This window comes from Sebastes fasciatus, chromosome 14 (genome assembly GCF_043250625.1).
Source record: "Sebastes fasciatus isolate fSebFas1 chromosome 14, fSebFas1.pri, whole genome shotgun sequence".
In the NCBI taxonomy this organism is placed as follows: Eukaryota; Metazoa; Chordata; class Actinopteri; order Perciformes; family Sebastidae; genus Sebastes; species Sebastes fasciatus.
The window spans coordinates 16,252,362-16,280,330 of record NC_133808.1 but is presented as its reverse complement, the minus strand read 5'-3'; the positions used below and the strand labels follow the sequence as shown (position 1 = coordinate 16,280,330).

At 41.9% G+C, this 27,969-nt stretch overlaps 1 protein-coding gene across 1 annotated transcript in view; it reads left to right on the top strand.

Annotated features, from left to right (window-relative positions):
- The window catches only part of agps (alkylglycerone phosphate synthase), a 34,907-nt gene extending 7,344 nt beyond the window's left edge, over window positions 1-27,563 (top strand). The window contains exons 3-20 of the mRNA XM_074659255.1: window positions 835-925; window positions 1,027-1,147; window positions 1,308-1,382; window positions 2,371-2,442; window positions 3,260-3,339; window positions 5,291-5,371; window positions 6,496-6,621; window positions 6,929-7,037; window positions 11,761-11,888; window positions 12,829-12,880; window positions 14,399-14,475; window positions 14,567-14,679; window positions 16,675-16,744; window positions 18,269-18,330; window positions 19,120-19,209; window positions 21,291-21,390; window positions 21,527-21,584; window positions 25,993-27,563. Of these exons, the coding sequence (XP_074515356.1) occupies window positions 835-925; window positions 1,027-1,147; window positions 1,308-1,382; window positions 2,371-2,442; window positions 3,260-3,339; window positions 5,291-5,371; window positions 6,496-6,621; window positions 6,929-7,037; window positions 11,761-11,888; window positions 12,829-12,880; window positions 14,399-14,475; window positions 14,567-14,679; window positions 16,675-16,744; window positions 18,269-18,330; window positions 19,120-19,209; window positions 21,291-21,390; window positions 21,527-21,584; window positions 25,993-26,114 (1,627 nt within the window). The 3' untranslated portion in view covers window positions 26,115-27,563. The remainder of the gene's footprint in view (window positions 1-834; window positions 926-1,026; window positions 1,148-1,307; window positions 1,383-2,370; window positions 2,443-3,259; window positions 3,340-5,290; window positions 5,372-6,495; window positions 6,622-6,928; window positions 7,038-11,760; window positions 11,889-12,828; window positions 12,881-14,398; window positions 14,476-14,566; window positions 14,680-16,674; window positions 16,745-18,268; window positions 18,331-19,119; window positions 19,210-21,290; window positions 21,391-21,526; window positions 21,585-25,992) is intronic.
- The last annotated feature ends 406 nt before the right edge of the window (window positions 27,564-27,969 follow it).

Sequence of the window (27,969 nt, the reverse complement as noted above, 5' to 3'; positions counted from 1 at the left end):
TGGGTAAACAAACAGTCATTCACTGACTGTTGGAGACAAAAGATTTAGTTTGAATGTCCGAGGGGGAAACAAAGCCAGTTGTCCTCAATCTTACTGAATATGGCGTCAGTTTACAACAGAGCCCTTTATCCGTGTCTGTTATCCGTGTGACACGAGCAGAGGTATAGACGCTGCCTCGTGATTGTAACGTGACTTTGGAAGAGGCAGCCCCCGCTTGTCAGAATGTAAACGCAGAGAACTGGCACATGGCGTATGAGGATGTATATTTGAGTAATGAGCCAAGCTGAACAGGATGTTGCACAGCAAATGGTTTCCTCCTGGGCAAAAGCAGTTGCCACAAACCGCCCTGTGCCCTCTCGACTGAAACGCTACCTGGGCGGCGGGCGTACAGTATCCGAGGCTGTGACGCTGTTGAATGAATGTCAAAGCCGGTATTCTCCTCCTCCTCCTCCTCCTCCTCCCCGCGCTTCACTGTGACAGAGGCTTTTTCATTATAGAGTGTGTTTCATGGTCTCTTGGACAAAGGCACACCACACAGTCCCCCTGATGGGCTGGCCCGGGCTGTGCCAGCAGCTCAATTATGCAGGGGGATGGCGAGGGCGATCACACGGACAGCGCTGTCACTGCTGCTCTGCTTGCCTAATAACCTCATTGGACTCGAACCTCACACTCTATTCTTATTAGACACAGGCCCGGTTTTCCAAATGAATAAGCCCAGTCAAGCATTTAGATGTTTTCAAATTGAGGACTTTGACTACTGGAAATGCATGAGGTGTAGTTGATTTCTTTTTTTTTTTTATTCCCACAATCTGTCTTCTTTTATACACAACCCAGGTATAGACTAAGTGGTATGATCATCCCTGCTCTGAAAGAGTGGTTTGAAAGCACGTTTGGAGCCAATTTGCAGCATAAATCTCCAGCAACGGTGAGTGTTATTCATGTTTATTTGTTGCGTCTTCAATGCATGAATGAATGAATGGCGAAGAAGAGCACACAAAAAACCACAACGGCTTGTTTTTGTTCCAGCCCATTCTGACAAGCGGTGCTGTGCCGCCTCCCATTCTTAATGAGGCCTTCACGGAGGAAGTGAAGTCCACAGGTATTCCCTTCTCTCATGACGCAGAGGACCGGGTGTTTCGTGCCCACGGTAAGGCATATCTCTCTAATTAAATCACCCGCTTTTAATGCTTGTTAAACCCACAATCAGCATATAATATATTTTGATGATTTTTTTATTTAGCAGCAGTGTGTTTTTATTTGTGATGATCATATTAATATTTCTGCGGGCTTGTGTCATTTTCTTCCAGGCCATTGCCTACACGAGATCTTCGCTCTGCGAGAGGGGAAAGTCGGTCGTGTTCCAGATATGGTGGTATGGCCAAGTGAGTTCAGAAGCTGTGTCATCTCTGGTTTTCTCCTCCCACATAGCTCCCCCCCCCCTACTAGCTTAGGTGATTTAAAGGGTTAATCTCTGCAGAGGCAGGGGTATTAATATGTATGAGTGGAGGCTTAATAAGAAGCGTCGGGGAGGACGGTTGACACCCAATACTCCTCGGTCTGGCCGGCACAGTACACCCGTGAATTATGATTCCGAGATTGGTTTTCCGTTGTTATGGCTGGCACTATTTTATCATGCAAATGAGTGTTGACTGATGGCTGAGACTTGATTAGCACCCTCCCAAACGGGCAGCAAATCACCAAGAAAACCGTAGGCATCGTTTCATCCTCGCCAGCACCAAATTTAAATTTTACCCATGTATCCGATAGATATTTTGACCTGCAATTTGCATTCCTCAGTAGTCACTCCGAGTCAAGCTGTGTTTTTTAAGTGGAAAGTTCAGTTTGTTGAACTGTAATCCGTAGGCAGAAGCTGTATGTGTTTAATTGGATGGCAAAGTGCACTAGAATGCAGGCAATTCTCATTGCCTCTAAAAGCACTTGAGGCCAGTCGAGCACATCCATGTAGGTGGGTATCGCTACTCTTCCCACTCGCTCACCGCTCCGGCGTGAATGGATGTGAGCGCCGTGATTGGCCAAAGCACGTTTGTATTGATCCTGCACATCCCACCCCAGAGAGCGTAGCTTCATGCAGTGTGACTCCGCCTGAGGAAAGCCCCGGGCAAATCACAACTATCAGGCAAATCAAAAATCGTCCCCCAGGTCTAATGGCTCAGGCCATATACATTTATTCATTGTCTCCTGTATACACCTAGTGTTATGTGCCATTTTTTTTTTTTTTTTTTTTATTCCCTTTACAATATGTCCACTGGTTATTATGTAAATTTATGAATGCAATAGAGGACGGTAAATTAAAACATTTCCTTTATGTTGGCCACTAATTTCTGAAATGATACTCTTGTGTCTTTGCAGGCTGCCACAGTGATGTAGTGAAAATTGTGGAACTGGCGTGCAAACATGATGTTTGTTTGATACCATATGGAGGTAAGCATAATTAGCTGTCACAGGCCGCTAGGTGTGTGTTTACATTTAATGTACTTTAATATATTATTTACTCCCATCCCATCCCTAGTGTGAAATTCTTTCTTTTTTTTTTATTAACGAAGCCACATAATCTATAAATGAACCTGGTATTATAAATAAGGTACTGCTGACAGTGCAGGGGACGCTTTGTGTGTTTTGTACTGGAGCAACAGAAACAAACATATTAACAAGCATCCTTCTGGGCAGTTCACTTCCAGCCTGGGGACATCTATCATATGTAGTACCTTTTCTCTACCCCCCAATGTCTCCTGTCACTCTCTACTGTTAACTATTTCATCATGGCAAAATGGCTGAAATGAATCTTATATAGTGTTACAGCAGTTTGTCAACAGGTTAAGAATGATGTAGTGAAAGTCAGTCACACATTTATGCAATTAGCACCTGAAACCTCCAGTCATTTTAGTCCCGAGGATGGGTTTATTTGCACTGTGCAAACTTTATTTTGCATAACCGTCACTGAAAACACTTAAACACACTGCAGCGCCACGCCTACATTGCTTTCTGAGATGATCAAAACTAGTGTCAATATGATACCTAAATGTACTACTCATACCAAAACATTTTTTTAATACCCTTTCTTTGAGAAATATAAGCACTTTTATTTTCCTAAACATTTCTGTGTTCATTGTTTGACACCAAGCCCCTAGATTCACAAGTGTTTGTGTTCAAAACATGAAACCAGGAAAGTGTTCGTTGTGATCACATGTTCTTCTCTGAAGGCTCCTCTGCTATAAGCTGTTGTTTTTTTCTCTCTCAGGTGGGACTAGTGTCTCTAGCGCCCTAGAGTGCCCCCCAGAGGAAACTCGCTGCATCGTCTCTCTGGATACCTCACAGATGGTACGTAAACACTTGTGTCTTCTATAAGAGTTGATCCGCAGTAACGACAAGATAAACTGAAACCAAATCAAATGCAGTCTGATACAGCTGAATAAATGCTATCATTACATTTTTTACTTATTTATTTTTTAATAAGCTTTGTTTGTTATATCGTTCTGTGTTTATTGGTAATGTTTCTTCATGATTGATTTAAGAAAGAAATACACCAAGTCAGATTTTGCTGTTGGCATAACAAAATTACAGTATTTGTTGTATATTATTGACACTTAGTAATCAACTCACATTTTTTCATAGGTAGAGCACAGGGAACTAATAGTCTCAAACTGTGGCACCAATTCTAACTACATGCTATTGCATTATGGGATAGTTTATCATCACTAGGGCTGCACGATATGACCAAAATCTTCTATCACGACATAGATCATTTCATATCTCGAGAACGATATATATCACCATATAGCATGTTTTTTGGTAATTCAATAAAGAAATAGTCTATATGAAATAACCACATGGTAAAGCCTATTTTTGTATACTCATGTGTGATTTAGATACTTGGCAAATGAAAAGTATTTTCTCATTTTAAGAACCTGAGTGCAAAATGAAAATAACAGTTTTAAGTGATATTATAGAAAAAAATAAATAAATATAGGCCTTACCTACAGTATATCACGATAGAAATGTCATATTGCCCAGCCCTTATCATCACTACACTGAAAAATTTAGCAAATTTTTGTGTCCGTGTTGGGATTTTTTTGCATACTTTCCTATACCAGGGAATGTACTACATATTCAGAATGATGTTAAAAATTATAAATCAATTAGTCAATCAATAGAAATGTATCATCTATATTTTTATAGATTTTTAATTATAATATATTTTAATTATTTATCTTGTGAGTTAGAATTAGGATTAGGTTAGGATTTCCCATTTTTTCATGTGTTTTATATAAATGTAAATTGAATACATTTGGATGTATTCGTCAGGTAAAACAAAATAATCTGAATACCTCACCCTGGGATCTGGGAAACTAATGGAAATGTTCGCTATTTTTTCACTTCACTAATGAAAATAAGCATTAATTTCATCCATGGTTAGAATTACTGCATTTGCTGGGTGTAGGCGGGACGCAACTTAATTCTTGTTTTTAAGATGATATAGATGTTTATTTGTTTTGAATCCCAAGCATCTCACCGTGAACGTGATGAATCTTCATTGGTTATGATATAAAACGGTGAATCTTGCCACCATTACAGTACAGCCCTTTGATCCAGGCTCACATAGAGGTGATATATAAGCTGTCCGGATGCTGCTAGCCATAGCAGTCATTGAGTTTGGTGCCACGGACACCGGCGACCAGTGTTCTGTGTCAGGGAGGTCAGAGGTGAGGTGGCTCCAATGGAAGCACATGAAAGGAGCAGTGTGGTGGTGTGTGGAACATAAAGTTTATTACCTCTGGAGAATAATTGATGGCAGGTGTGAAATGACCTCCTGCAGGTAAGGGTAGGCCACGTGCCCAGCGGCCCAAATAAGAGGCATATATTTGGAATTAGATGTTAAATTGAGTTTAACCTTGAGGAAAGTGTCTCCGTCCCGCAGCCCCTCTGCACTCATTTATCCTCGGACATGTGACCGTCAGGCTAGAAGGACATGCTGGTGTAGAACTTAAAAAAGGCAAACTGTCAAGGGACCGTCTCCATGGGCTGCTGTTGATGTCTGAGCCGGAGATATTTCATGAAAACATAACGCATATAAGCAGTTTTAGAGTTCATATGACAGACATGGTGATACACAACATCTTTTATTAAAATCGTGTAACCTACACCGAGGAATAATGTGTTTTCATTTTAGACAAATTGAACAAACAGCTTCTATTACACTGTATGCCATAAAGCATTTACACAGAATGTTTTATGACCTCCTCAGTCACGTTGCTTGTTTTCCCTCTCACAGAACCGCATTCTGTGGATTGACGAGAAAAATTTAACCGCCCATGTGGAAGCTGGCATCGTCGGTCAGGATTTGGAGAGATTGGTAAGTACTGCTCATCCATCCGTATTCATCCGCCGAAAGAGCTTTAAAACGCCGTGCCAAACAACCGATGCCGTGTGACCACTCGCATGCAGGTTGCCCACGCTCAGTCACCTTGGTACTCTCTCCGCTCAGTAGATCGAAACAGCGCTTAGGAAGGAGTTTGAGACGGGAGCAGAGTGCTGAAGGGGAGAGATTAGAGAGTGAGGCGGCGGTCATGAGCAGATGGCACCATCAAGCTAATTCAGAAAAATGGAGAAGGAGCGGACATTTGATGTAGGGGAATGCGTGAGCTGCATCTAAAGCAGACTCCACCTCTGCATGTAGACTGGGCCCCGTTTTGATGGAGCAGATGGGTCTGCATTATAAAAATGCCTTCCAGGGGAGTGCTGTGATAAAACAAGGCCTGACTTAACCCCCGTCTTGTGCTTCTGGTAGGGGTTGTTGTTGTACTTTAAGGTCCTTATTATTATTATTACTATTACTATTAAATGTTCTGCCTAAAGATGCAACCTGTTAGGGGCTGGGCTGCCTTCAGGAGAATGAGTGTGCTCCTGACGACCGACACATTTTTCCTCAAAGCCGTAGGGACGCTGCATCTGATGAAGGTTGCTCAAAGGATTTTTTTTTTGTGTGTCACCCCAAAGTACATTGTTGTGGCCATGTAAGAAAAAGTCACTTACAGTATTTTGTGGATTGGGTGGGGCTGTGGAAGCTGAATGTGCAGCAATCTTAGATCACGACTAGCCAGAGTTACATAAACGTGGAGAAGTGAAGTTGTAATTTTACTAGTATTAATAAAATAAATGCCTAAACATGTCACCTGGCAGAACGCAGCTATTATTTTACACATCCAGATAATGCACTGATCTCTTTTTTTAGTCTTTTCGTGCTCTTTCCACTTGGTTTATTTTAGGCCCCGTTGTAAAAACGTATGATGCCATAAAACCAGAGTTTTAGCATTGCAGCAAAACGAGAGCAGTGAAATTCAGCAGCAGAGCTACAATTATATTTTTTTCCCCCCCTTTGCTTGCTCATGCTTTTTTGCTTGTTATTAAAACATTCTTGTGGGTTTTACAACGTCATTGTTTTCCAAACAATTTTGTGCTCATTTGTTTTTATCGCAGCTTAATGAGAGCGGCTACTGTACGGGGCACGAGCCGGACTCCATGGAGTTCAGCTCCCTGGGGGGCTGGGTAGCAACCAGAGCGTCAGGCATGAAGAAGAACATCTACGGCAACATTGAGGACCTGGTGAGTCGCCCGCCCGCCCTCCCTTTATACCTTCTCGCTCATGTTTGTTCCAAAAGCATGACAGTCAGCTGCTACTGCACAGTAATTAGAAAGGAAATTATTAGCAGAAGTTGTGTGGACTTTACCCTCACCTCTAAAAGTGCAGTGGTCACAGTATCAGTTATGAAATGCATTCACACATGTGGCACCCATGGTGGTATCCAAATTATAATCTATTTTTTCAACATTTGTAAATCTGTGAAAGAAACTATATATTTGAATATTTTGTTTCTAAAAAAAAAGGTGTTTCTGTTTTGTGTCTGAATAGGTCATCCACGTAAAGATGGTGACCCCGCAGGGAGTAATTGAAAAGAGCTGTCAGGGCCCACGCATGTCCACAGGGCCGGACATTCACCACTTCATCATGGGCTCAGAAGGTTTGCTACCTTTCCTCATGTGTTTTCAGTACACCAGGGCATTTAATAATGTGTGTGTTAAGTTTGTGTGTTAATGTTGGAGTGTGTGTGTGCACGTGATAAAACAGTAACATCAGGACGGTTCTCATGCTCTGGGCTTCTTACACATTAACCAGCTTTGGTGTAAAAGTGATCTGGAGAGGGGTGTTAGTTAGGAACCAGCGAGTGTCCTCCTCCACCCCGTCTGCGGTGCCCTGTCCTTGTGAACGCCCACAGAGAATACTGCCATATGCCAGGTTCCCCTACATAATGAGGAGGATCAGAGACTCTTGGCATCGCTATGTTAAACAGCTGTGGATGCAAACTTTATATTTGCCCTACAGAGCTCAGCAATCTGCTCTCCGACTGGGCCCGGGATCACTACACAAATCTCCATTTATAGTGAATACAGCAATACCAAGAGCACACCTTTTTATATATATAACATCCAAATCAAATACAGTCACTAATGTAGAATGTAGACACCGATTGAAAATGTAGAGTTCATGTAGTTTCCCTTAACCTTACTCCTCCAAAAGTCAAACATGCAGAGCAGTGATATGGCAGTGAACACAGCACTCTGGGGCTGGTCAAAACTTCCCCTGATGTTAAATATATGGCCCTCTCAAGTAGAACTCAGGCTCTCCCTCTAAGTATATAGCATAGTATAGAGTATACAGTAATACACCACACCCCCTATGTAATTAGTCCACAAAAAAATCAAAGGGGACTTCCTCACATACATTCAGATACAAAGGTATGTAAAATAATTGAAACCTCATGATGATGTCCAAAACATGTAAAGATTATAAGAGAGTGTGAGAGGTCAGAAGACGGCGTAGTCTGTGTGGCAGATTGTCGACAAATCAAATCATTTTTTCACTCGGCTGTAAAAGCCACATCAAACAAGATCCATCTTTAAGAAGACATTGGGGTCACTTAACTTGACTTACCGTCAATCTCAGCCATTTATCCATTTTTTCACACATAAAATGACGTCCCAGAGATACCGCTTGATACCAACGTCGTTTTACTATTGGCTCACAAGCCTTGTTAGAAGTGGGAACCAAACGTCAGATACCTTCCATAGAGATAAACAAAACATTCATTTTGGACCTGCCAAAATTATTAAAATGATGAATTCACAATCATAATAATTTTTTCCAGGAAAAGCCATAATTTTTTTTCGGCATCTTTCTAAATGCTCTGTGGATTTATTATTATTATTTTTTTTTAAATTGCCCATGTTATCAATAAGACCTTTAAGGTTAATTCTTGTAAATTACAGTAAATTTAATACATAGCTATGCAGTGCTTACTCATTTTATTTTGAAACATGCTGGTATGATTCCTTAATATTTGACTATATAGATAGATAGATAAATGTACTTTATTGATCCTAAATTGATGCTCACTTGATAAAATCATGAAATAGATTTGACAACAACAACTTCCATAACAGCAAAATAAGCTGGGAGAGAAATTAATTTTGAATTGATCAGTCTAATATCAGAATACTCCATATTATAATCTTTGTAAAACAGCGTTTTAGCAGCATGCACCAGCACTGCGGGTTGTGTAACTGTAGTCCACAATAGCAGGTTGAATGTTTTAAAAGGCCCAGTCTATAAATGAAGGCTAATAATAATTATCATAATAATGTTTCATAATGCAAGCACATATGTAGTGTGACACATGTGGAGGGTGAGCTTCCTGCTGGGGTTTGGTGGCGTAACAGAGATGGGACAGGACCACACTTCTCTGGGAGTACATGTACTTCTGGGAGGCCTAATGCTGTAACTAAGAGGTCACACCGCCGCACAGTCTCATTAAAATGATCTACCTCCTCACTCCAGGAACCGCATCCTGCAGTCTGACAGTAGGCCACAACAACAACAACAACAACAACAACACTCAAACCCTCAACTATGCTCTGCATGTTAAGTGGAACGCGTCCATTTTTATCAGAAGTTACAGCGAAACCTCGGAGCTTCTCATTTACCGCACAACAACGAGCGGGTCTCTCTATATCTCTCTGACCTTGAAGTAACCCGAATGCAAAGTATTTTTCTCCTCTCTTGCTTTCAACCAGTGTAAAGAACGAGTGGAATAATCAATGATAATCCCCTTTTCTCTTTTTAAACTCCTCTCAGCCGTGGAGGATGTAATGTAGGTGTGTGAAGCCAACCAGCGCTAATTCAATATACAGGGTCAATTCTTTGATTCTAAAGCGGTGGCTTCACAGTGGTCAACGTTGTTTGTTTCTTAGAGGGACTCTTCATCGCGAATAGTCCCTCTCCTCCAAATCCTGTCAGATGAGGTTGGTTTAATAGAGATGGTTGCAGTAAAAAAAATGGCTTAAGCTGCACTCCAGCATTTCATTGCATTGCATTCGTCCCCAGGAGAGTGTTTTTCTGACCTTGCTGTTCTTATTACCTCCCTTTATTCCTCACTCGCTCACCCTCCTTTACTCCCTTCCACTCTAGCTCCTCCCTAGCTCTCTCTCTCTCTCTCTTTCTCTCTCTGACTCCTCCTTGCTGGCTCACTCACTCACTCAGTGGCTCCTCCTGTCAGGAAGGAGGAGCCTTTTCTTGGCTGAAGCCTAATGGAGTCACATGTTTTCCACTGGGCCGCTAGGGAGCAGCGTGTGGCATGTAGTGTCACGTTAGAGGGCTCATTAACAGCCATAACAGGCTGAGGAAGCCTCCTAATGGAGCCGGCTATGTTCAGGGGAGATGCATCTCTAAACGGACAGCGTCTGCAGTAGCATCCAGGCTCGGGGGGGAGTAATGGGATTGGTTCTCACTGAGAAAATTCACAAACATATTAGGGTCTGCAACTAACAATTATTTTATTATTTCTTTAATAATTGAATCAGTTAAATGTCCCAAAACAATTCCCCATTACAATGTACGAGAACCAATTGTGTCCAAAGTCCAAATCAAAACCCAAATATTTTATATTTTAATATTTGTTTAATATAATTTATAATGATATAAAGCAAAAGAAACGCAGCAAATTGTCACATCTGAGGAGCTGGAAGCAGCAAGTCAATCAACAAATCATTTCAGTACTACATGAAATGACTTCAATGTAATGCTGACACATTATATACAGTGTAATCACAGATCTAGAGCTGCAACGATTGATCGAATAGTTGTCAACTATTACATTAATCGCCAACTATATTGATAATCGATTAATTGGTTTGTGTTATTAAAAAAAATAAAAAAAAGTCTATATTCTCTGATCCAGCTTCTTAAATGTGAATATTTTCTGGTTTCTTTACTCCTCTATGACAGAATATATTTAAGTTGTGGACAAAACAAGACATTTGAGGACGTCATCTGTGCGCTTTGAGAAACACTGATCGACATTTTTCACCATTTTCTGACATTTTATAGACCAAACAGAAAAATAATCGACAGATTAAATGACAGTGAAAATGATGGTTAGTTGCAGCCCTACTCAGATCACAGTCCTCTGCCCCTCATTATGTGAGTAGGTGCACAGCTATGCAGCGAGTTAAACACACTTCCAATAATGCTTAAAGACAGGAGCTGGAGGTTTTAATGGACCCAATTATGAACATTTAAAAATGTTATTGAATAAAACGCAATCAATTTATTAATAGTGATTTAAAATCAGACAGAGATGACTCCACAAACTGAGCCACACAAGCTGTTGAGCACCACATGGCAGACGGACACAGTTAGCTGTTGAACATAGTGGCGCATTTAGCAGCTAAAGAGCCAGATAGTTCCCTCAGGAGTTGAAAGAGCTAAAAGAGAGTGAACTTATATTCACCAGGTGGCCACAAACATGACTCCAAATTAATGATAATGTTACTTTTAACTACTGGATGTGTAAATAAGCAACCGGATGATAATGTCAATGTCGTGTTCCCAACTTGTTTCCACTCTCCCTAAGTGGCCAAAAAAAGTTATTCTACTGTGAAGTTATCAGTTATTGCAGGATTAAGTCCCCATAGGAACACAGAAATGTATCTAGTAACAACAATAAACAGTATTCTGATTTGTTTACTCACAGGGACCAGAAAAATGTATACTATAATATTTTTCAGGCTGTACCTCGTGGTGTTGTTGGACTGCATGTTTTGTTCACACCATGTGCATAAAGCAAAAGAACTGTGGGTACTGGTCTGGAAGATGATTTCAATACAGTCACTCTGTTATATGGTTTATAATAAATAATAATTTGGGGGTTTGAAAACAGCACTCCCAAGCTACAGTTTACTGTGAACTCAGATATTTGTCATAAAAGCAGTTTTTAAGTGTTATTCCCAGACAGTTTTGCAGTGTAAGGTAGAGTAGACACTCTGCAATGTGACTCCAGCAGCATTAGCAGTGAATGGTTGACAGTTTTCAGGGTCACAAGGTCAGCCTGAGGTTTTGGCGTACCTGTATATGTGTTGCTGCTGTTGTTCCTTTGATAGGGGCTCTGCTTTATTTCCTCGCCTTCTTAAGTTGATAAATCTTAGTTGTCCCCCAGTGTGTGGTAGAAAACCAGATCTACCAGGTGAAATGTGAGACAAAGGTCACCCGAAGGACCCTCGGGACGTGTACCAGAGCCCTGTAAAACGGTCTTAAGTTCCGCTCTAAGAGGGGGTTAGGTCATATAAGTTGTGGGAACTGATTTACTTCTTTTTGCTCTACTCAAAATCTCTCGCTGTGATTTCCCACAGGAACCCTGGGCGTGGTTACCGAGGTAACGATGAAGATTCGTCCCATGCCGGAGTATCAGAAATACGGCTCGGTGGTATTCCCTAATTTTGAGCAGGGAGTCGCCTGTCTTCGAGAAGTTGCCAAACAGGTAACATGTTAATCTATCGTCACAACATGTTGCGCTGTATCACTGCACAGGCTAGAAACTGCCCAAACTGCAATAAGAACTTTCAGGTCTTCACTTCACTTAAAAATGAACTGCCAACAAAAATATCTGAATGTATGTTTAAACCAACTTGCACTCTTGTTAAAGAGGACCTTATTTTCAGGTGCATACTTGTATTTTGGATTTTATACTAGAACATGTTTACATGCTTTAATGTTCAAAAAACGAGAAAGCCCAGTCTGCTCTGATTGGTCAGCTGGCCTACTCTGTTGTGATTGGTCAAACGAACCAAACTCTTTGGACTCCGCTCCAGCTAACTAGCTTTCTTTTAGGGCGTGCCAAACTAGCCGTTATGCAAATGTGTTACTTGGTGACATCACCATGTTACGGAAGAAAAGGCAGGACATTTCAGGCAGTTCAGGAGCAGTGTTTCTGTGAGGGAGATTAACTCCCTTTGGTGTGGATGTTGGACTTTGTAACTTTGCAAACCTTTTACATGCACAAAAAAACTAGAACACACTAAAGGAAAGAGGAAAAGCACAAAAGCATAATAGTCCCCTTTAAAACCTCCAAGTTAAGCTAGTCCAACACTTTTTACAGCTGTTCTTTACTGCCAAGACACTGCAGAAAGCTTTTTTTTCTGTTCTTCCTCTACAACTAAAACCCAACGGGCTGAGGATGCCAAAAGAAATCAAAATTTACGGTGCCAGTTGGAACTTTTTTTGTCACATGCATCAAGCAACAGGGAATGACTTGGAGTCTATACACTGGACATTTAGGTCATCAATTAAGAGAATAAAAGCTTTAAATTTGCACTGAATGTTGACAATAATAAATGTTGGTTGAATATGATATAATTTGGAAGCTTTTTTTTTGGCATAGTCATTTGACTTAATTGTGCCCTGTGATTTTTATTTTTCAGAGGTGTGCCCCAGCATCTATACGACTCATGGATAATGAACAATTTCAATTTGGTAAGTTTTGTTTCATCATTCACAATATAGGCCAGCTTAGACTTAAAGCATTATATATTACTGCTCTCATTAAATGTTGTGTGCGAACATCACTCTTATTTAAGTCCTCCGAGTGCTCTGTGGTGACCTTTCACTGTACAAGTAGGACTTTATTTGACCTGGTTTTCATTTTCAGGAAGAGTTTTTCCTTTTTTTCGGCCCAGATGCAACCTTTTAACCAGGTTTTTAACCAGCAGCGTTACAGTAATCATATTTATTTTGAGTAGAAATTAGTTTCTCTTACTGTATTTTTTTGTCAATATTTGGCTTGCATTCATTTCATTCTTTCATTGATGTACTGTATATACCTCTGAGAGAAGAACAATGAATGGCAATAGCACAGCATGCAGTGATTTTACCTTCTACAGCACCAAATTGTTAAATTGATTATTATTTCTGCAGCAGAATAGCTGCACACACAAACGGACAAAGAATTGAAGCGAGATGAAAAATGACCCCCGGCCAAAATTAAGTAGTTGTTACATTGAAGTTTTATGATGTTGTTTCTTAAGGTCTAGTGGAATGCATCTGGCATTGCCAGAGATCTCCGTAAAGTTCCCCAGCCTCCAGGGATCTCATTATCTCCCCTATATTTCCACTTTTCACAGAGTAGGCACTTCTTAGCATTAAGCAGGGAAGATGAAGCGGCCAGGTTTTTCACTAATAACTAAAACTCATGGCTCTATGATACCTTCTTGGGCTTATTAGTGGCTTGTCCTCACTTTTAATCATGTTGGCTGTTGAGTAAGGAGGGTTGATGTATTCACAGGTCTTTTTTCAGATAGTACAATTTAGCGCTGCCCGTCTTGATACACAAGATGAAAAATGTAGTAGTAAGTAGCAGCATGTTGATATGCAAAAAAAAAAAAAACACAGAGGAGTTAAAAGTAAAATGATGCCCAGTGTAGGTGTAATTTTCTCTCTCTGGATGTTGAGTATTTAATTAACGAGTATGATGGCTGCGAGAGACCCAAAGACCTGCAATCAAATTTTGGAATGGAAACAATTAGGACACTAAGTGATGAAGAGACTCGAGCATGGGGGGAAATAAATGAACTGTTAAGTCTCGGCGACATCACCCGTGACTTCCCCGCAGTGATTGATAACCATCCCATTGGCCCCAGCCCCTCATTTTCGCTTGTCCACAGGCGCTTTTGTGCGTCCGATCAGAAATAAATCAAAAAGTGTGGGTGAGGAAGACGGATATCGCCGCGTCAACCCCACTTCCCTTCGGAAACCCTCTGATTTATAGCCGCTGTCGCTGGCAGCCACTGGCCAGTTGTAAAGTTATTCAAATGTTACCATTTATTTTTTCCTCCTTTTGTTTGAAACCCCAAATAAATCTGACTCGCTTACCCTCTCAGAACGCTGGAAGGATGTGAGCAGAAGCAGAGTATGACTAATGTGTGAAAAAAAAAAATGTGTCGGCCCACTTGTTTGTGAATAGATGGAGCTGACTCTTATCTCATATTTTCACAGGTCATGCCCTGAAGCCTCAAGTATCTTCAATTTTCACATCCTTTCTGGACGGGTTGAAGAAATTTTACATCACCAAGGTAAAGGAAATAATTAGAAGTGAAACATCACCAGTTGCTTGCCCCCGAGTGTTGTTCATAAAAAAATGAATCCGTCTCTTTTAATCACCAGTTCAAAGGGTTCGACCCCAACCGCTTGTGTGTGGCCACCCTCCTGTTTGAGGGAGACCGTGAGAAGGTCCTGCAACATGAGAAGCAAGTTTATGACATTGCTGCAAAATTTGGGTAAGTAGTTGTTCCCTCTGTCTTAAAGCAAAGCCCGTTACAAAGATCAGTTTCAGCTCAGAAAGGAAGCATTTGGTGAGACTTGGAACATGATGCCTGAGGCCCCTGATGTCACTTTATTTAACCAGCCATTATGTATTAGCAGTGAAAAGGATGGGGAAGCACAGTTACACACTTCAGACTTCTGCTCTGTAGTTTGTCTCTGTGTGGATTGATGGATCACCCGTGGATGTCCTCCTGTCAGGCCAGCCTTTATGTTAAAGTAGGTGTGGTGTGGGCGGTGATAGCAGGGCACAGCTCCCCTCAGGACAGCGCAGGGCGAGAGGACGCAGCCCTGGGAGTGCTTGGCTGCTGTGATTGATCATGAAACGGATCAATGAGGACTTTGGTGGAAATCAGTTCCCTGTCAGCCTGAGAGGGATTCTCTCTCCATCCTCTGCCTGTTTTAAACCCCCAACAATAGTTTCACAGATGAGTTCATCCTAACATAAATTAAGCTTTGTGCCGTTGTTTATTGGTGATTCTGTTTCAACACATTGTTCCAGTGGAGCGTGCACTGTTTGAAACTTCAAAAAATGTTTTCTGTGCTTAATCAATGGTAGTTGTCTAATAGTAGAGTTTATGCACGTGAATGCCATCTATTCTCTCTTTACTTAGGGTTTATTATTTTTGTTTTTATTTTGAAAAAAAAGTGAAATTGTTTATTTTGAATTCTTTATTTTTTTAAAGCAACAACACTCAATATAAAATATATATATAATATATTTATAAAATATGATTTCAAAAATACAATTTTTTTCTTTTTTTTTATGTATTTATTCTTAAAGAGAATCTTAATTGGCCGCTACTTTCTAGTCTCTTAATCAGTCGTTTTGGTCTTAGTCGATTAATCATTTTTTATGCTTTTTTTAATGCTGAACGTGTTATTTCTGAATAACTTATGAACACATCTCTGTTAAACACAAGATTTAAAGTGGTGCTTTTGTGTGATTCTGTGTGGAGAAACTCAGTTTTACAGATCTGTTGATTAAATCGAAATTAGTGTTAGTCGATTAAGAATTTCTTTAGTCAAGGACAGCCATACATAGTTTTCATTTTCCTCTATTCTCCTCTTGATTTCCTACTACCTCAACATTTTTCTTGTATCACAACTGGACTTTACTGTAAACTATATGGTCAGGTAAAACACAACAGCTTTTGGATACACAGAGACAGAAAAATCCAGGTGACTGATGGATGACTGTTCAATCCAAATCTGTTAATCTTTACTTGAAAGTCAGTAAAAAGCAAAATAGTGAGCCTTATTTATACTGTGAACATTAATATAAATAAAGTTTTTTTTTGGGGGGGAAAGTTGCCAACAAAATGCCTTCCTTAAATAAGAAAAGAATATTGATGTAATAACAACTAGTATACAGAAACTAATAGCTCATTACAACACAAACTTAAACAGGGGACAAACCAGGGCTCCTCAGTGCTCCTCACTGGGTATAAAGCTTATCGATTATATATGACTGTTGGTGTTGTTCTTTGGCTCAGTGCCCAGACCTGCAGGTAGCTGGAGCGCTGCCCCGGTAACCGCCAGCAATTAAATCATAAGAAACTTGTCAGTTACATGCAGCATCCTCTGCTTTATTGCATTATTAAACATAAATCGTGATCACCCATCAGATCAAGTGCCAGTGATGGATTGGTGCGGTTCTGTGAAGAATATTTTCTTGTGGTGTTGGGGAAACAGGAAGAAGGGTGAAAATCAATATAGTGATTTCCTAATGAGATCGGCCTGATTAGTTTGGGTGGTAGATGAAAATCTGATTACTCGCTGCAGGTGATGGATGTGTGGCTGACCTGTGGCGATGCACCGAGCATAGCTGCATTGATCTGTACATTGTTGGATTGACAGGCTCCCGGGCAGCTGTTGTGAAGGGGAGCGGTCGGACCAACAAAGCTAAAAGAAAAGAGCTGTTAAATATTAACCCTGTTATCTGCTTCCAGGGGGCTGGCAGCTGGAGAGGACAATGGGCAGAGGGGCTACATGTTGACCTTCGTCATCGCGTACCTCCGGGTGGGTCACTCCTCTGGCTTTTTTTTTCCTTTGCATGCGCTGATGGGCAGGTGGGGCGGGCTGGGAGGACGCGGGCTGACAGCAGATAGGATAGTGAGCAACGCAGAGAGGCTGCAGAATGTGACCTCGGGAGGTCTCTGATTTGATCTGGTCACAGTTGTTGTCAGGGTGTCTAACACTGAGGTATCTACACCACGAAGAGAGCACAGTGGTTGCGGTCAAAATGACAATAGAGAGCTGTCTTAGGTCAGTCCTGTCAGAGGCCTTTCTTGATCATCACAGAAACAAGCAACATGCATTTACATAACCTGGCTTCTCTAGGCTTTCTGTAGTGATATGTAGGGCTGTGCATAAGCAAGAATCTGTATCATGATACAGGGGTGACGATTTTATATATTGCAATACTGTCATAACAACAAGGCTCCATTTATTCACCATATTAAGGGAGCCTTCATTCTTTACTGTGGCTGAACATATATACATACATTTGCATAAAGTAGCATATTTGCCCACTGCCATGTTGATAAGAGTATTAAATACTTGATAAATTTCCCTTTAAGGTACATTTTCAACAGATACAAAATGTGTGATTAATTTGCGATTAATCGCGATTAAATATTTTAATCGATTGACAGCATAGTTTAAACACAAAATAAAATGAACCACTGTGTGCCAAGAATCTTTGCCTGTAAACTTTTTATTAAAAGTGAATAGTGTTTTTGAGAATCGATACAGTATCACAAAACATAATATCGCAATACTCAAGTGTATCGATATTTTCTTACACCCCTAGTAATATGTAGAGCTGCAACGATTAATCGCTTAGCTGTCAACAATTAAATTAATCGCCATCTATTTTAATAATTGATTAATCGTTTTAAGTAATTTTTTAAGAGAAAAAAAAGTAAATTCTCTGATTCCAGCTTCTTAAATGTGAATATTTTCTGGTTTCATTACTCCCCTATGACAGTAAAATGAATATATTTTAGTTGTGGACATTTGAGGACGTCATCTTGGGCTTTGAGAAACACTGATCCATTTCTTTTACATCTTATAGACCAAACAACTAATCAATTAATCGAGAAAATAATCGACAGACTACTCGACAAAGAAAACAATCATTAGTTGTAGCCCTAGTAATATGCTTTCTCAAATGTCAGGACTTGTCCTCTCATGCGTTTGTAAAGGGAAAACTGTGCACTCACTACAGAGCCTGTCCTCCCATTGTGTGTTCTTAATCCAATTGAGCCAACAAAACCCAACAAATAAAACCACTTAGGAAGCATCATCTTCACTAAAACAGTAAAAATCAGCAAGTTCCAAAATAAGGTTGGGGGTAGTGGATAAATCTGATTACTAGCCCGTACATGTAGATTTTACAGTAACCAGGTACAGTGCATGTCAACCTGTTGTCCGATTACCTGTATAACCTGATGTCCCCCAGTATCCTGGCTTCATGTGTGCATGTGAATGTACTGAGCGACCGCTTACCGCCTACTAATGCTAATATTGTTCTCCGAGCAGGACTTGGGGATGGACTACTATGTGATTGGAGAGTCCTTTGAAACCTCTGTGCCTTGGGACAGGTAAAGACACTCACTGATCTGAGCTGAAGGCTTTTTCTCAGTTTAGTTTAAATACCTGTAAACATTTTTCTTTTCTCACCTCCCACACAGTCAGTCCTTAGAGAGTCCTCTTGTTCCTTTTATTTCTCTTTGCCTCTGTCTTTGACATTCACCTTCATGCCTGCCTTCTCCCCCCCATTAACAGGCTCTGCGTTGGCGGAAGCTTTGCCTCCTCAGCCTACAAACTCGCCATTACTGACACACACAAACTAGGAGAGACTGTGTGTGTCTGTGTGTGTTCTGAAATGCAATATGCGCCACATATTCATCTCACATCCACATGTGGTGTGTTCTGCATTTTCTCCATGGTTTCATCATCATTTTGTCACACAAACACACGCATACACACACATGCGCACACAGCTCCGTGTTGTGTAACATGCCTGTCGGGAGAGACCAAGAGATCAGGCACTGAGGCGAGCATATGTGCCTGGCTCATTACCCATCCTCCCCCCCATCCTCCACACACGGCTGCACATGCTTAGGACTGGCGGCCATTTCCACACAAGTGGGAACCTCTCCCACTATGGTCGTCATGTCAGTCTCCTCTTCTTCCTCTCCTCGTGTCCTTTTTTTCTAAATTTTGATCATTTTGCATTGCTAATTAATTCAGTTAATTGTAAATTCCCTATACATTTGAGCAATATGTTTTTAAATACACAAATATCACGGTTTAGACTCCAAAGTCATTCTGCAATTCTGTTTTGTATTATTATTTTTTTTAAATTCTGCCTTTTATTGTATTTCCAGGGTGTTGGACATTTGCCGGAACGTAAAGGCTCGCATCATTCGAGAGTGTAAAGACAAAGGAGTGCAGTTTCAGCCGTTATCCACATGCAGGTAACGGTTGCAGATGACAGTTTTAATGCAAATTAAGGCTGATTAACGAGAACTCAAATCCCCAAGGGCCGGGTATCATTAAACATTTTTAGAGACAGGTGCAGAAACAGTGCCTTTTTTTACTTAAACCTGCAGTAGGCAGAATATTTTTGGCATCATTGGGCAAAAATTCCATAATAACCTTTCAACATATTGTAATTTAAGTGTTCTGAGAGAAAACTAGACTTCTGCACCTCCTCATGGTTTTCAGGCTTTAAAAAAAATCTAGCCTGTGACAGGAGACTTTGGCCAATCACAGGTCATTTCAGAGAGAGAGAGCGTTCCTATTGGCTGTGCTCTGGCTTGTGGGCTGTGCTTGGCATTTTCTCAACTGATCTCAACATGGCAGCCAGGTCACAAACTTTCTCATTTTACAGCTAAACGGTACACTACAAGATGTTTCTGAAAACATTTGAGGCGAGAAATAGGCATTACAGTGTAACAGGATATTGATTCATATTTGATCAGCGCTGCCTAGTTTCAACGTTCACAGATGCGCATGTTTTTTTTCTTCAGATTACCTGACTTGTGCACTACTGTCAGGATATAGTGACCGTTTTATAAAAATAACTTTTTCTAATCATATTTGCTCCATTTCTACCCACTGCTGCTTTAAGTCTAAAAAATTTTTTAGCCTTAAAGCCTGTTTCCATTCAGCTAAAAAAAGACCAAAGTTCTCAAATGTTTCCCTTATCACACAAATCCCATGAAAAGACCAAAATCAACAATGTGTTCGTCCGTCTTTCAATACTTTCCGATATCCCTACCCTGTCTGTGGCACTCAGCCCCAAGCCCATTTGTTAATACTGAAGACATAAGTCTTTAAAAACAAACATGGACTTTAATTTTCAAAAGAGGCTAAGTCACTTCTTAAGCCAGCAGAGCACTGTGGATTTTAGCAAACATTACTCAAACATGAGTAAATAGTGCATTTATTGCGGACTATTTTCACCTGCGGATTAATACGCATTTGGTGTTCTAGTGAGTATTTACAGCAGCAGGATGGTGTATGTAAGACTGACTCGAAATAAATTACAGCAGTCATATTCATCGTAATGAAGGAACACATCAATCAGTGCAACAACGTGGCTCATGCATGTGTTTATAAAAGTTTTTGGACAGTAATGGAGCTTCGTGGCACAATAAGATATATCGGGCTTTGGATCCACAGGCTTTTTCAATACCAAAAAAGTATTGAGGTTGTATACCCAGTCCTACCCCCGACCCCTGGTGAGTTATCCAGATCCACACAGACAGACGGACGGACAATCTGACAAACAGACGGCGAGCCGGTCGAGGAGCACCAGGCTTCTGCTCGCCGATTGCGGACAGATTAGGCCTCGGCCTGATTATGCGACAGCCATTCATTTCCCCGGCTGCAGTCTGTCACATGATTGATTTGTCCATTTAACCTCTAGAACAGTCAGCGTGCCAGGTGATGGGCCATGTCAAATGAACAAGGGCTCTGCACCCTGCTCCTCCACGGGGGACGAGGCCAGAGAGAGAGAGAGAGAGAGAGAAAGAGAGAGAGGACATGCAAACTGGAGAAGCATTTTATTCTTAACAAAACCTTTTTTTTTTTAACACAGAATTAAAGCTGCATTTTTATCTTAGAAGCAGCCACATGAGCAGTCGGGATATATTATTCTGTGTAAAACAACAAATTGTCTGTCCCGCATCAGTGAGTCATCCTGTTACCTGCAGCGCCCAACGTGGCTCCGATGATTAAAAGCATTTGATGGCCATTTAATGTCTGATAATGTTATGTTATTAAAGGTGACAGTGCTTCTTCGCCTCCTCCGCTTGCTGGAAAACCATGAATGGAATTGAGGTCAGGGGTTCACAGGGGAAAGCCAAACCTCCCACTTTGCTTTGTCTTCCAGTTTACGAAGGAGAAAATGCATTTATTGTATGAAAATGGAGCGCCTTGACAAAACACGGCTCTTTGTATTCATGTAAATGAGATTTGGAGAGCTGAAGGAGAAACATTAAGGAGTCTTTTCTGCTTGTGTAAACACGACTCCAACCCGTTTTTCTTCCAGGGTGACTCAGACGTACGACGCCGGTGCCTGCGTCTACTTTTACTTTGCCTTCAACTACAGGGGACTCAGTGATCCCGTACACGTGTATGAAGAAGTGGAGGTATGACCAGTTTCGTTTTTATCAACATTATGGCCAGTTCTCTCATAGATCATAGCTATATCTTTTGTGATGATATGTTGAATCTCCAGCAACCCGGAGAGTGAATGACTCTGGTTTTTATTATTTTATTTCCCAGCATGCAGCTAGAGAAGAGATCCTTGCCAACGGAGGGAGCTTGTCACATCACCACGGAGGTACCACAACCTGAAAAACACATACTAAAATATCAGGTCTATTTTTGCAAACGTGCTAAACAGATGCACATAATTCACGAGGAGAACATTGAAAGGGACGTCATGATATTTGCACCTTCCCTCTAGATTATAATTTATGAAAAGAGGCTGCACAGAATCGCCAAATACTGCATGGCGAGCTTTCCCAGCGTGCTCTTCCGTGCTAGCGAGCAGGCCGGCCAGCCGTGCTATAAATGTGCATTCGGTCGGAGATCTTTCATCGCTTCCTTCACGTGTCCAAAATATGTTCCCGCGGCTCAGATGAATGGCTCCGAATCGTCTATTTGTTCATTTCAGCGGCGACCAAATGAAACGTGAGCAGGGGGGGGGGACGGCGGCGAAACAACTCCCTGGGCCCCATCAGGGCTAACCGAAATGGCTGCCTTATCTATATTGCCATCCGCCTCGCTGTTTTCATACATCACTTCAGGCTATTCATCACACCTGTCAAAAACAGTATGCAGTGAATCAGCTGCGATATTAAATCACATTTTTTCCTGAAGGCGGGGACGGGTTCAAAATTAAAAGATTGCTAATAAAAAGGAGGCGGCGGGGCCGGGGTAAATGATGCCGCCGTTATCGCCGGCTGTATACTGACCTCCAAACGGTGGCCCAGCCACCCCGAGCAGCACGGGGAGGTGACAGGGGTGGGGGGGGGGGAGGGAGAGGAGGGGATATTGATGCAGCTCCCGCGTGCGAGGCCCACTCTGTAATTGTGATTAATAACAGTGGGGCTCGCTATCTGAGCGCAGACAGGCCGGTTTGTCTGCCCACAATCAGCGCTTGACAAATGGAGCTAGTTTCACTGGGTTTTGTGTATCAAACAAAACAGATGTAGTCAAGGATGGTGAGGTGGGAGGGCACCGCAGGAAATATACATTTTTGTGGCCCTGTGTTTACAGCAGGTCAGTTGTTGTGCTGCGTGGGCGTAGGTAAGGGAATCTGGGCGTGTAGAGCGCCGCACCTCTCTCTCCCTGTAGGACATAATACTCAGCTAACACCACCATGTGTTGACTGCTGTCCGTCACAGAAAAACGCTGTTAACTTTAGATGGAGTCAGGTTTTTACACAAAGATCTGTTACATGTTTGATTATGCGCTTGGTTCTGAACGTTGGGAGAAAATGTCCTCTTTAACTAGGTCACCAGTGTCGCAGCGGTGAAGAGTTGTTGAACATCCATCACCAGGAGAGTCATCCATCTATCAGCCAATACTCCGGTTCGGCCGTATCACAGAAAGGCAGGGCCGCTACCTTACCCCGTCTTTCATGTCCTGACCCCCATTTGTCAGAGAAGCTCGGGGAGCGCGAGAGCGTGTCGAAGGGGTTGAGGCTCAGCGCGGCCACTACAGCCTCCTCTGTATGAGGGGAGGGCCACCCCGGGGTGCTCGGCATCTTCACCTCACCTTGTGGCTCCGCAAAGCTCCAATCTCGCCAACTCCGCCAAACACACACCTCCGCACAGGTCACTGCGCTCGGGAGGTAGAAAAATGACCTGATTCAGTGAAGTTCCCACCTTCCCCGGGCTTTTTCCACGCTGGAGAAATATGACACTTTTTAAAAAAAGAAATCTGTCATTTCTGAAATAACTACCTGCTCTTCTTTGCATGTCTCAGCTGCGCAGAGCCAGCCTGGTGAGATTGATTGCAATAGCAAGCAAAAAAGAGAGAATATGACAAGATAGATGTGTAAATTATCACAGTGATGGAGGCAATGATGCAGTCCCAGCACCTTCTGTTTTCTCTCCGTTTCCTGAGAGGAGGGAGGGATGGAGGTGGGAATGAGGAGGAAGGACCGGAGAGGAGGAGGTTGTGGAGAGCAGGGTACTTTCTTAGTTATTGGGTAGCAGCTGATTGGTCCCTCTGTCACCATCTGGAGGACTGTGTGGTATCAGAGTCCCTGGTGACCCCGCTGTCTGCCCTGTTTTGTCAGGAGACGGGCCTCAACCAGCCTCATGGCTGATCCCCATCTGGGTTTCCTGGCTGGACTCTCATAACAGGCGGCCCCCGTCCCTCAACATGCCCTATTAACACCGGAGCTCCCCTGCTAGTGATGCAAAGAGAGCGAAGGCAAGGCGTGTGAACACTCCCATCATGCACCTGTCCCTTTTTTTTTCAGGCCTCCCTATCTAATCTCATGTGATTACACTGCTGGTTTCAAGTGTTTACTCAGCGAGCAGCACCTGTTCTGAGCGGCTCTGTTCACAGATTTATCTTTTTAGTTTTTAGAATATAGATATGGTGCGTTTCTTTTTAAGTTGACACAACCTCCAAAAGTTTACCCAGCTCTGATCTGACATATTTAAAGTTAGCATTTTTTTTTTTCATTTTTGTCTATAGACATTCAAAGCTTCATTGGAAAACCTCAATAGAAAAACACTATTTTGCGAGATGACATCCAAGTAAATCTATTGATCGCATGAGCAAAAGTCGTTTTTTTTATTGGTTGGCTTGTTTATAACTGCATCCGATATTCGCAGAAATCGAAACAGCTGTGGAAAAAAAAACACTGCATTGCAAAATCCGAAAGTTTGGGTTTCGGTGTGGATAGGCTCATAGAGACAGATGGGATAGAATTTTTTTTATTGACGTGATGATTTATTTGCACGAATTATTCGCGTTTGGTCTGAAAAGAAGCCCTCTGATTGAGGCCCTGTCCTTTTTTTATATATATATATATATATAAATCTTTTGATAATGACTAGTCATTGTTTTTACATTGATTTTCTCTGTGAGACTTTCAAACCTTCAGATGCTACAGGGGTGTTGGCGCTAGTGGCCAAAGAAGGTGCATACTGTGTAACAGCATTGATTAAAGCTGCAAATATTTACAGTTATTTTCTATTATTTTATGGATCAGACTTTTATTCTAAAAAGAAATCACAAAGAGCCCAAACTAAAAACCAAAGATATTCAACAACACTGATATAAAACAGAAAAGCAGCAAATCCTCTTATTTGAGTAACTGGAACCAGAGAAGTTTTTGTTATTTTTTTGCTATTAAACACTTTATTTAGGAATATGTACCATAATATTGCGGGGCCCACTTTAGTTGATATTGTGCCTTAGTGTTCAGCCACCTTACCAAATTTGCAAAAATTAAATGACCTAAGTAGGGCTGACCCAAATGTTTCAAAGCTTTAACCGTTGCCATGGTGATTTGACCTCCAAATCAGTATTCGAATGCTTTGTTTTTAAAAATTTTTTGGGTAATATTAATGTAGAAATCCCCAAATAGCCCATAAAGTAAGGAATAAACCCACAACAATATTCATTATTCATATTCAACATTAATAATTATTAGTTATTCTCATTAGTTATTCCTCACAGAAGCTTCGAAGGGGAAGCTTGGGACAGCCCTAGACCAAAGACCAAATGACACATAGTACGTCTGGGGCCCTTGGGGCCCTTCGGCAGTTTCCCGCTTGGTCAGGATTTTGGTTGGATGTCATTCCTCTTGCCCACTCCCCGATCCCCCAAAAAATCTTTTAAAAAATGACGCATTTAAATCCTCAGCATCTACAGATTCTGCGTGAAAGCTCAAAATCAATCTTCATTGTACAGATTGTGGCTGAGCTTCTATTTTATTTGAAGTTCTCTAACAATAGTTTGGCTCTCCGGTGAGGTTTTCCCAGTCCTCCGCACTCACCAGACCTCTCGCTGGCTCCACACTCTCCGCTAAGAACCTGTCGGGCACAGACGCCGTGGAGTATGTCGGACTGGACAGCTGGTGAAGCAATGGGCACCCTCGCTAGGCTTGGTGCCACAGCCTCCCTCGCTCCTCAGGTTGGAGGAGGAGGATGAGGAGGGAGGGAGGGTGAAGAGCGGCTGAAAGCCAAAGTCCTGCTGACGGAGGAGCATTGTGTGGTGCTCCGCGGTTGGCTTTGGCACCCTGTTGGTGATCAGGCCAGTGTCAGAGGGCACAGAGCGGCGTTCAGGACAAGCGAGCACAACACCCCTCGCGGGTCAGCTGGAGGAGCGCGCTCGGCTCGTGTGCACAATGAGACAGAAACGCACACAGAGACGAACGCTCCAGCGACTCTGGAGGGAGGGAAACGGAGGGGAGTGGTGGCTCAAAGAGCGAGGGAGCCGGGGACGGCCCGCTACAGCCGCCAGCCGGCCCCTCCTCTGGGAACACACAGAGCCTAATGAGTTTGATAGTCTGCTGAGCTCCATAAATCATGCCATGCAAAACATTTCTCCTCTCTGAATAAAAGCATTTATCACCCTCTGTTTATTCACTCACTCTCACAAGATTGATTGGCTCCCAGCAGCCCGCTGAGCAATCAGCCGTGCCGATTCCTCTATTTCTCCCCCTCGGTCCTCTTCCTTGAGTTTATTTATTTATTTATTTTCTCTCCTCTGTCATTCAGTGGGGAAACTTCGGAAGGAGTGGATGAGAGAGGCCGTCTCCAAAGTCGGCATGGGGATGCTCCAGTCCGTCAAGGACTACGTGGACCCCAAAAACATCTTCGGCAACAGGAACCTCCTCTAATTTCACCTTTATCTCACTTTTTTCTAAAAAAAAAAAGCATCTTGTGCATTTTGGATTAATAAGATACTAAATGTGAATTTAAAATGGACCGAGATGTTGTCTTTTTCCATGTGCCATTTATCGATTCACCCAAACCTTTTTTTTCTTTTATGTAATATTGCACTCAATATGCTGTTAACAATCATTGTCACTCAACGGTGAAGCTCATTTTTCGCGGCCTCAGCTTGTTGTTGGAGCCATGATGCAACCAGACGTTTTTGTTTTTGTCATATGTTTCTTACATTTAACCATTTCCTAAATGCCAACATGATTAACTCATCTGTCTGTTTTTACTTTCCTTATGTGTGTGTGTGTGTGTGTGTGCGTGGCACTTCTTTAGTGGTAACTTCTAAGATGAATGCGCTTTCTAAAGCTCTGTGCCTTTCTAAAGCTTATGTCTGCCTTCCCCTTCTCCTACTAAACACTCTGCTAGTGTACAGTGAGTCCCTGATGATGACGTTTTCTGTGTCTTCATCTTTTTCATGCCTTTTGTTGTACTGACCTATTGCCATAAGAGACTTTTTCTGGACTGTATGTGTGTGTGCGCCTCCACTAAAACCTCCCTCTGCCCCACCAAATTTTAACAAAGAACCTCCCCCCCGCCCCCCCAGTGTGATTACAAAGAGAGATATTCCTTGTGTGTTTCGTTTTTTGTACTGAAAGCATTAACCTTGCATGGTTTGTTACGGAGAAAGTGAAAAAGCCATCGCGTTTTTCCCGATCACGCCTGCTTCAATGTGACCACGTTTGCAGTTTTAAGGCCTCTGGATCCCGGTGCTCACGTCGTACCAAAGACTGAAACACATCAGATCATGCAAACACACCGTAAAACATACGTTTGACACACATTTCCTAACTTCACGCACAGCTTAACTATATTTTTTAATCTGCATATGAAAAGATAACCCCTCTGAGAGCTGTAAAATGTAGATATTTGTGACTGTTATGTGCTAAAAACTTTCTACATCATGTTTCTTATGTTCAATACACTGTAAATGGATTATTTCTGCTCCATATAATTGCCTAGAAATTCCTCCTGAAATGGCTTCCCTGTGTTAAAGGGTTTCTGGAACCAATACTGTAATGTACTACAATTTCATACCAGACTTGTACCATTGATTTTGAAGCAAAGTAAAGATGTTTGTGGAGGAATCTTGCCTTTTTTCCCCCCCTTATAATCTGTGCTTCACATTTTCCTGTCCCTTTTAATTCATAATATTTCCCCCAAATAAAAGAACTCATTCATTAGGAACCCGTCGTGTGACATTTTACCTCTGTGTCAAAAAACATGAGAGAGCTTTTGAGCATTATGGATGTACCTTTTTGTTATTTTCCACTCCTCTTAACGACGTCGTAACATCCGAGTACATTTTGTCAATGCTGTTTGTGCAATAAATTTAACTAAAAACATCCCATTTGTTAGATTTTTCTTTCACAATGTTCAGAGAGCAGAATCCTCCCCTCCTCTCTCTCTCTCTCTCTCTCTCTCTCTCTCTCTCTCTTACATCATTTACAATTCAGCTCTTCAATAGTAGCTTTTATTTGTGTTGTCAGATGGCGCTCAGAGGGTCAACAGGAGCCTGAGAGCAGGTTTTTGTTTCCTCGCTGAGCTCAAGGTAATCCAGCACAGAGGAGTTTAACACAGCCTGTCTTTTGCTTCCTGACTGGAAGATTTTTTTTTTTTCTACACACACACACAGGCTCATTTGGGAGTCAGCTTCACCCACACAGCCACCCACACACTGCCGGCTGACGTCACCGCCACCTATCAACAGCAATAGGGCTCAGCCTTGGACGATGCACTGCAGTTATCACA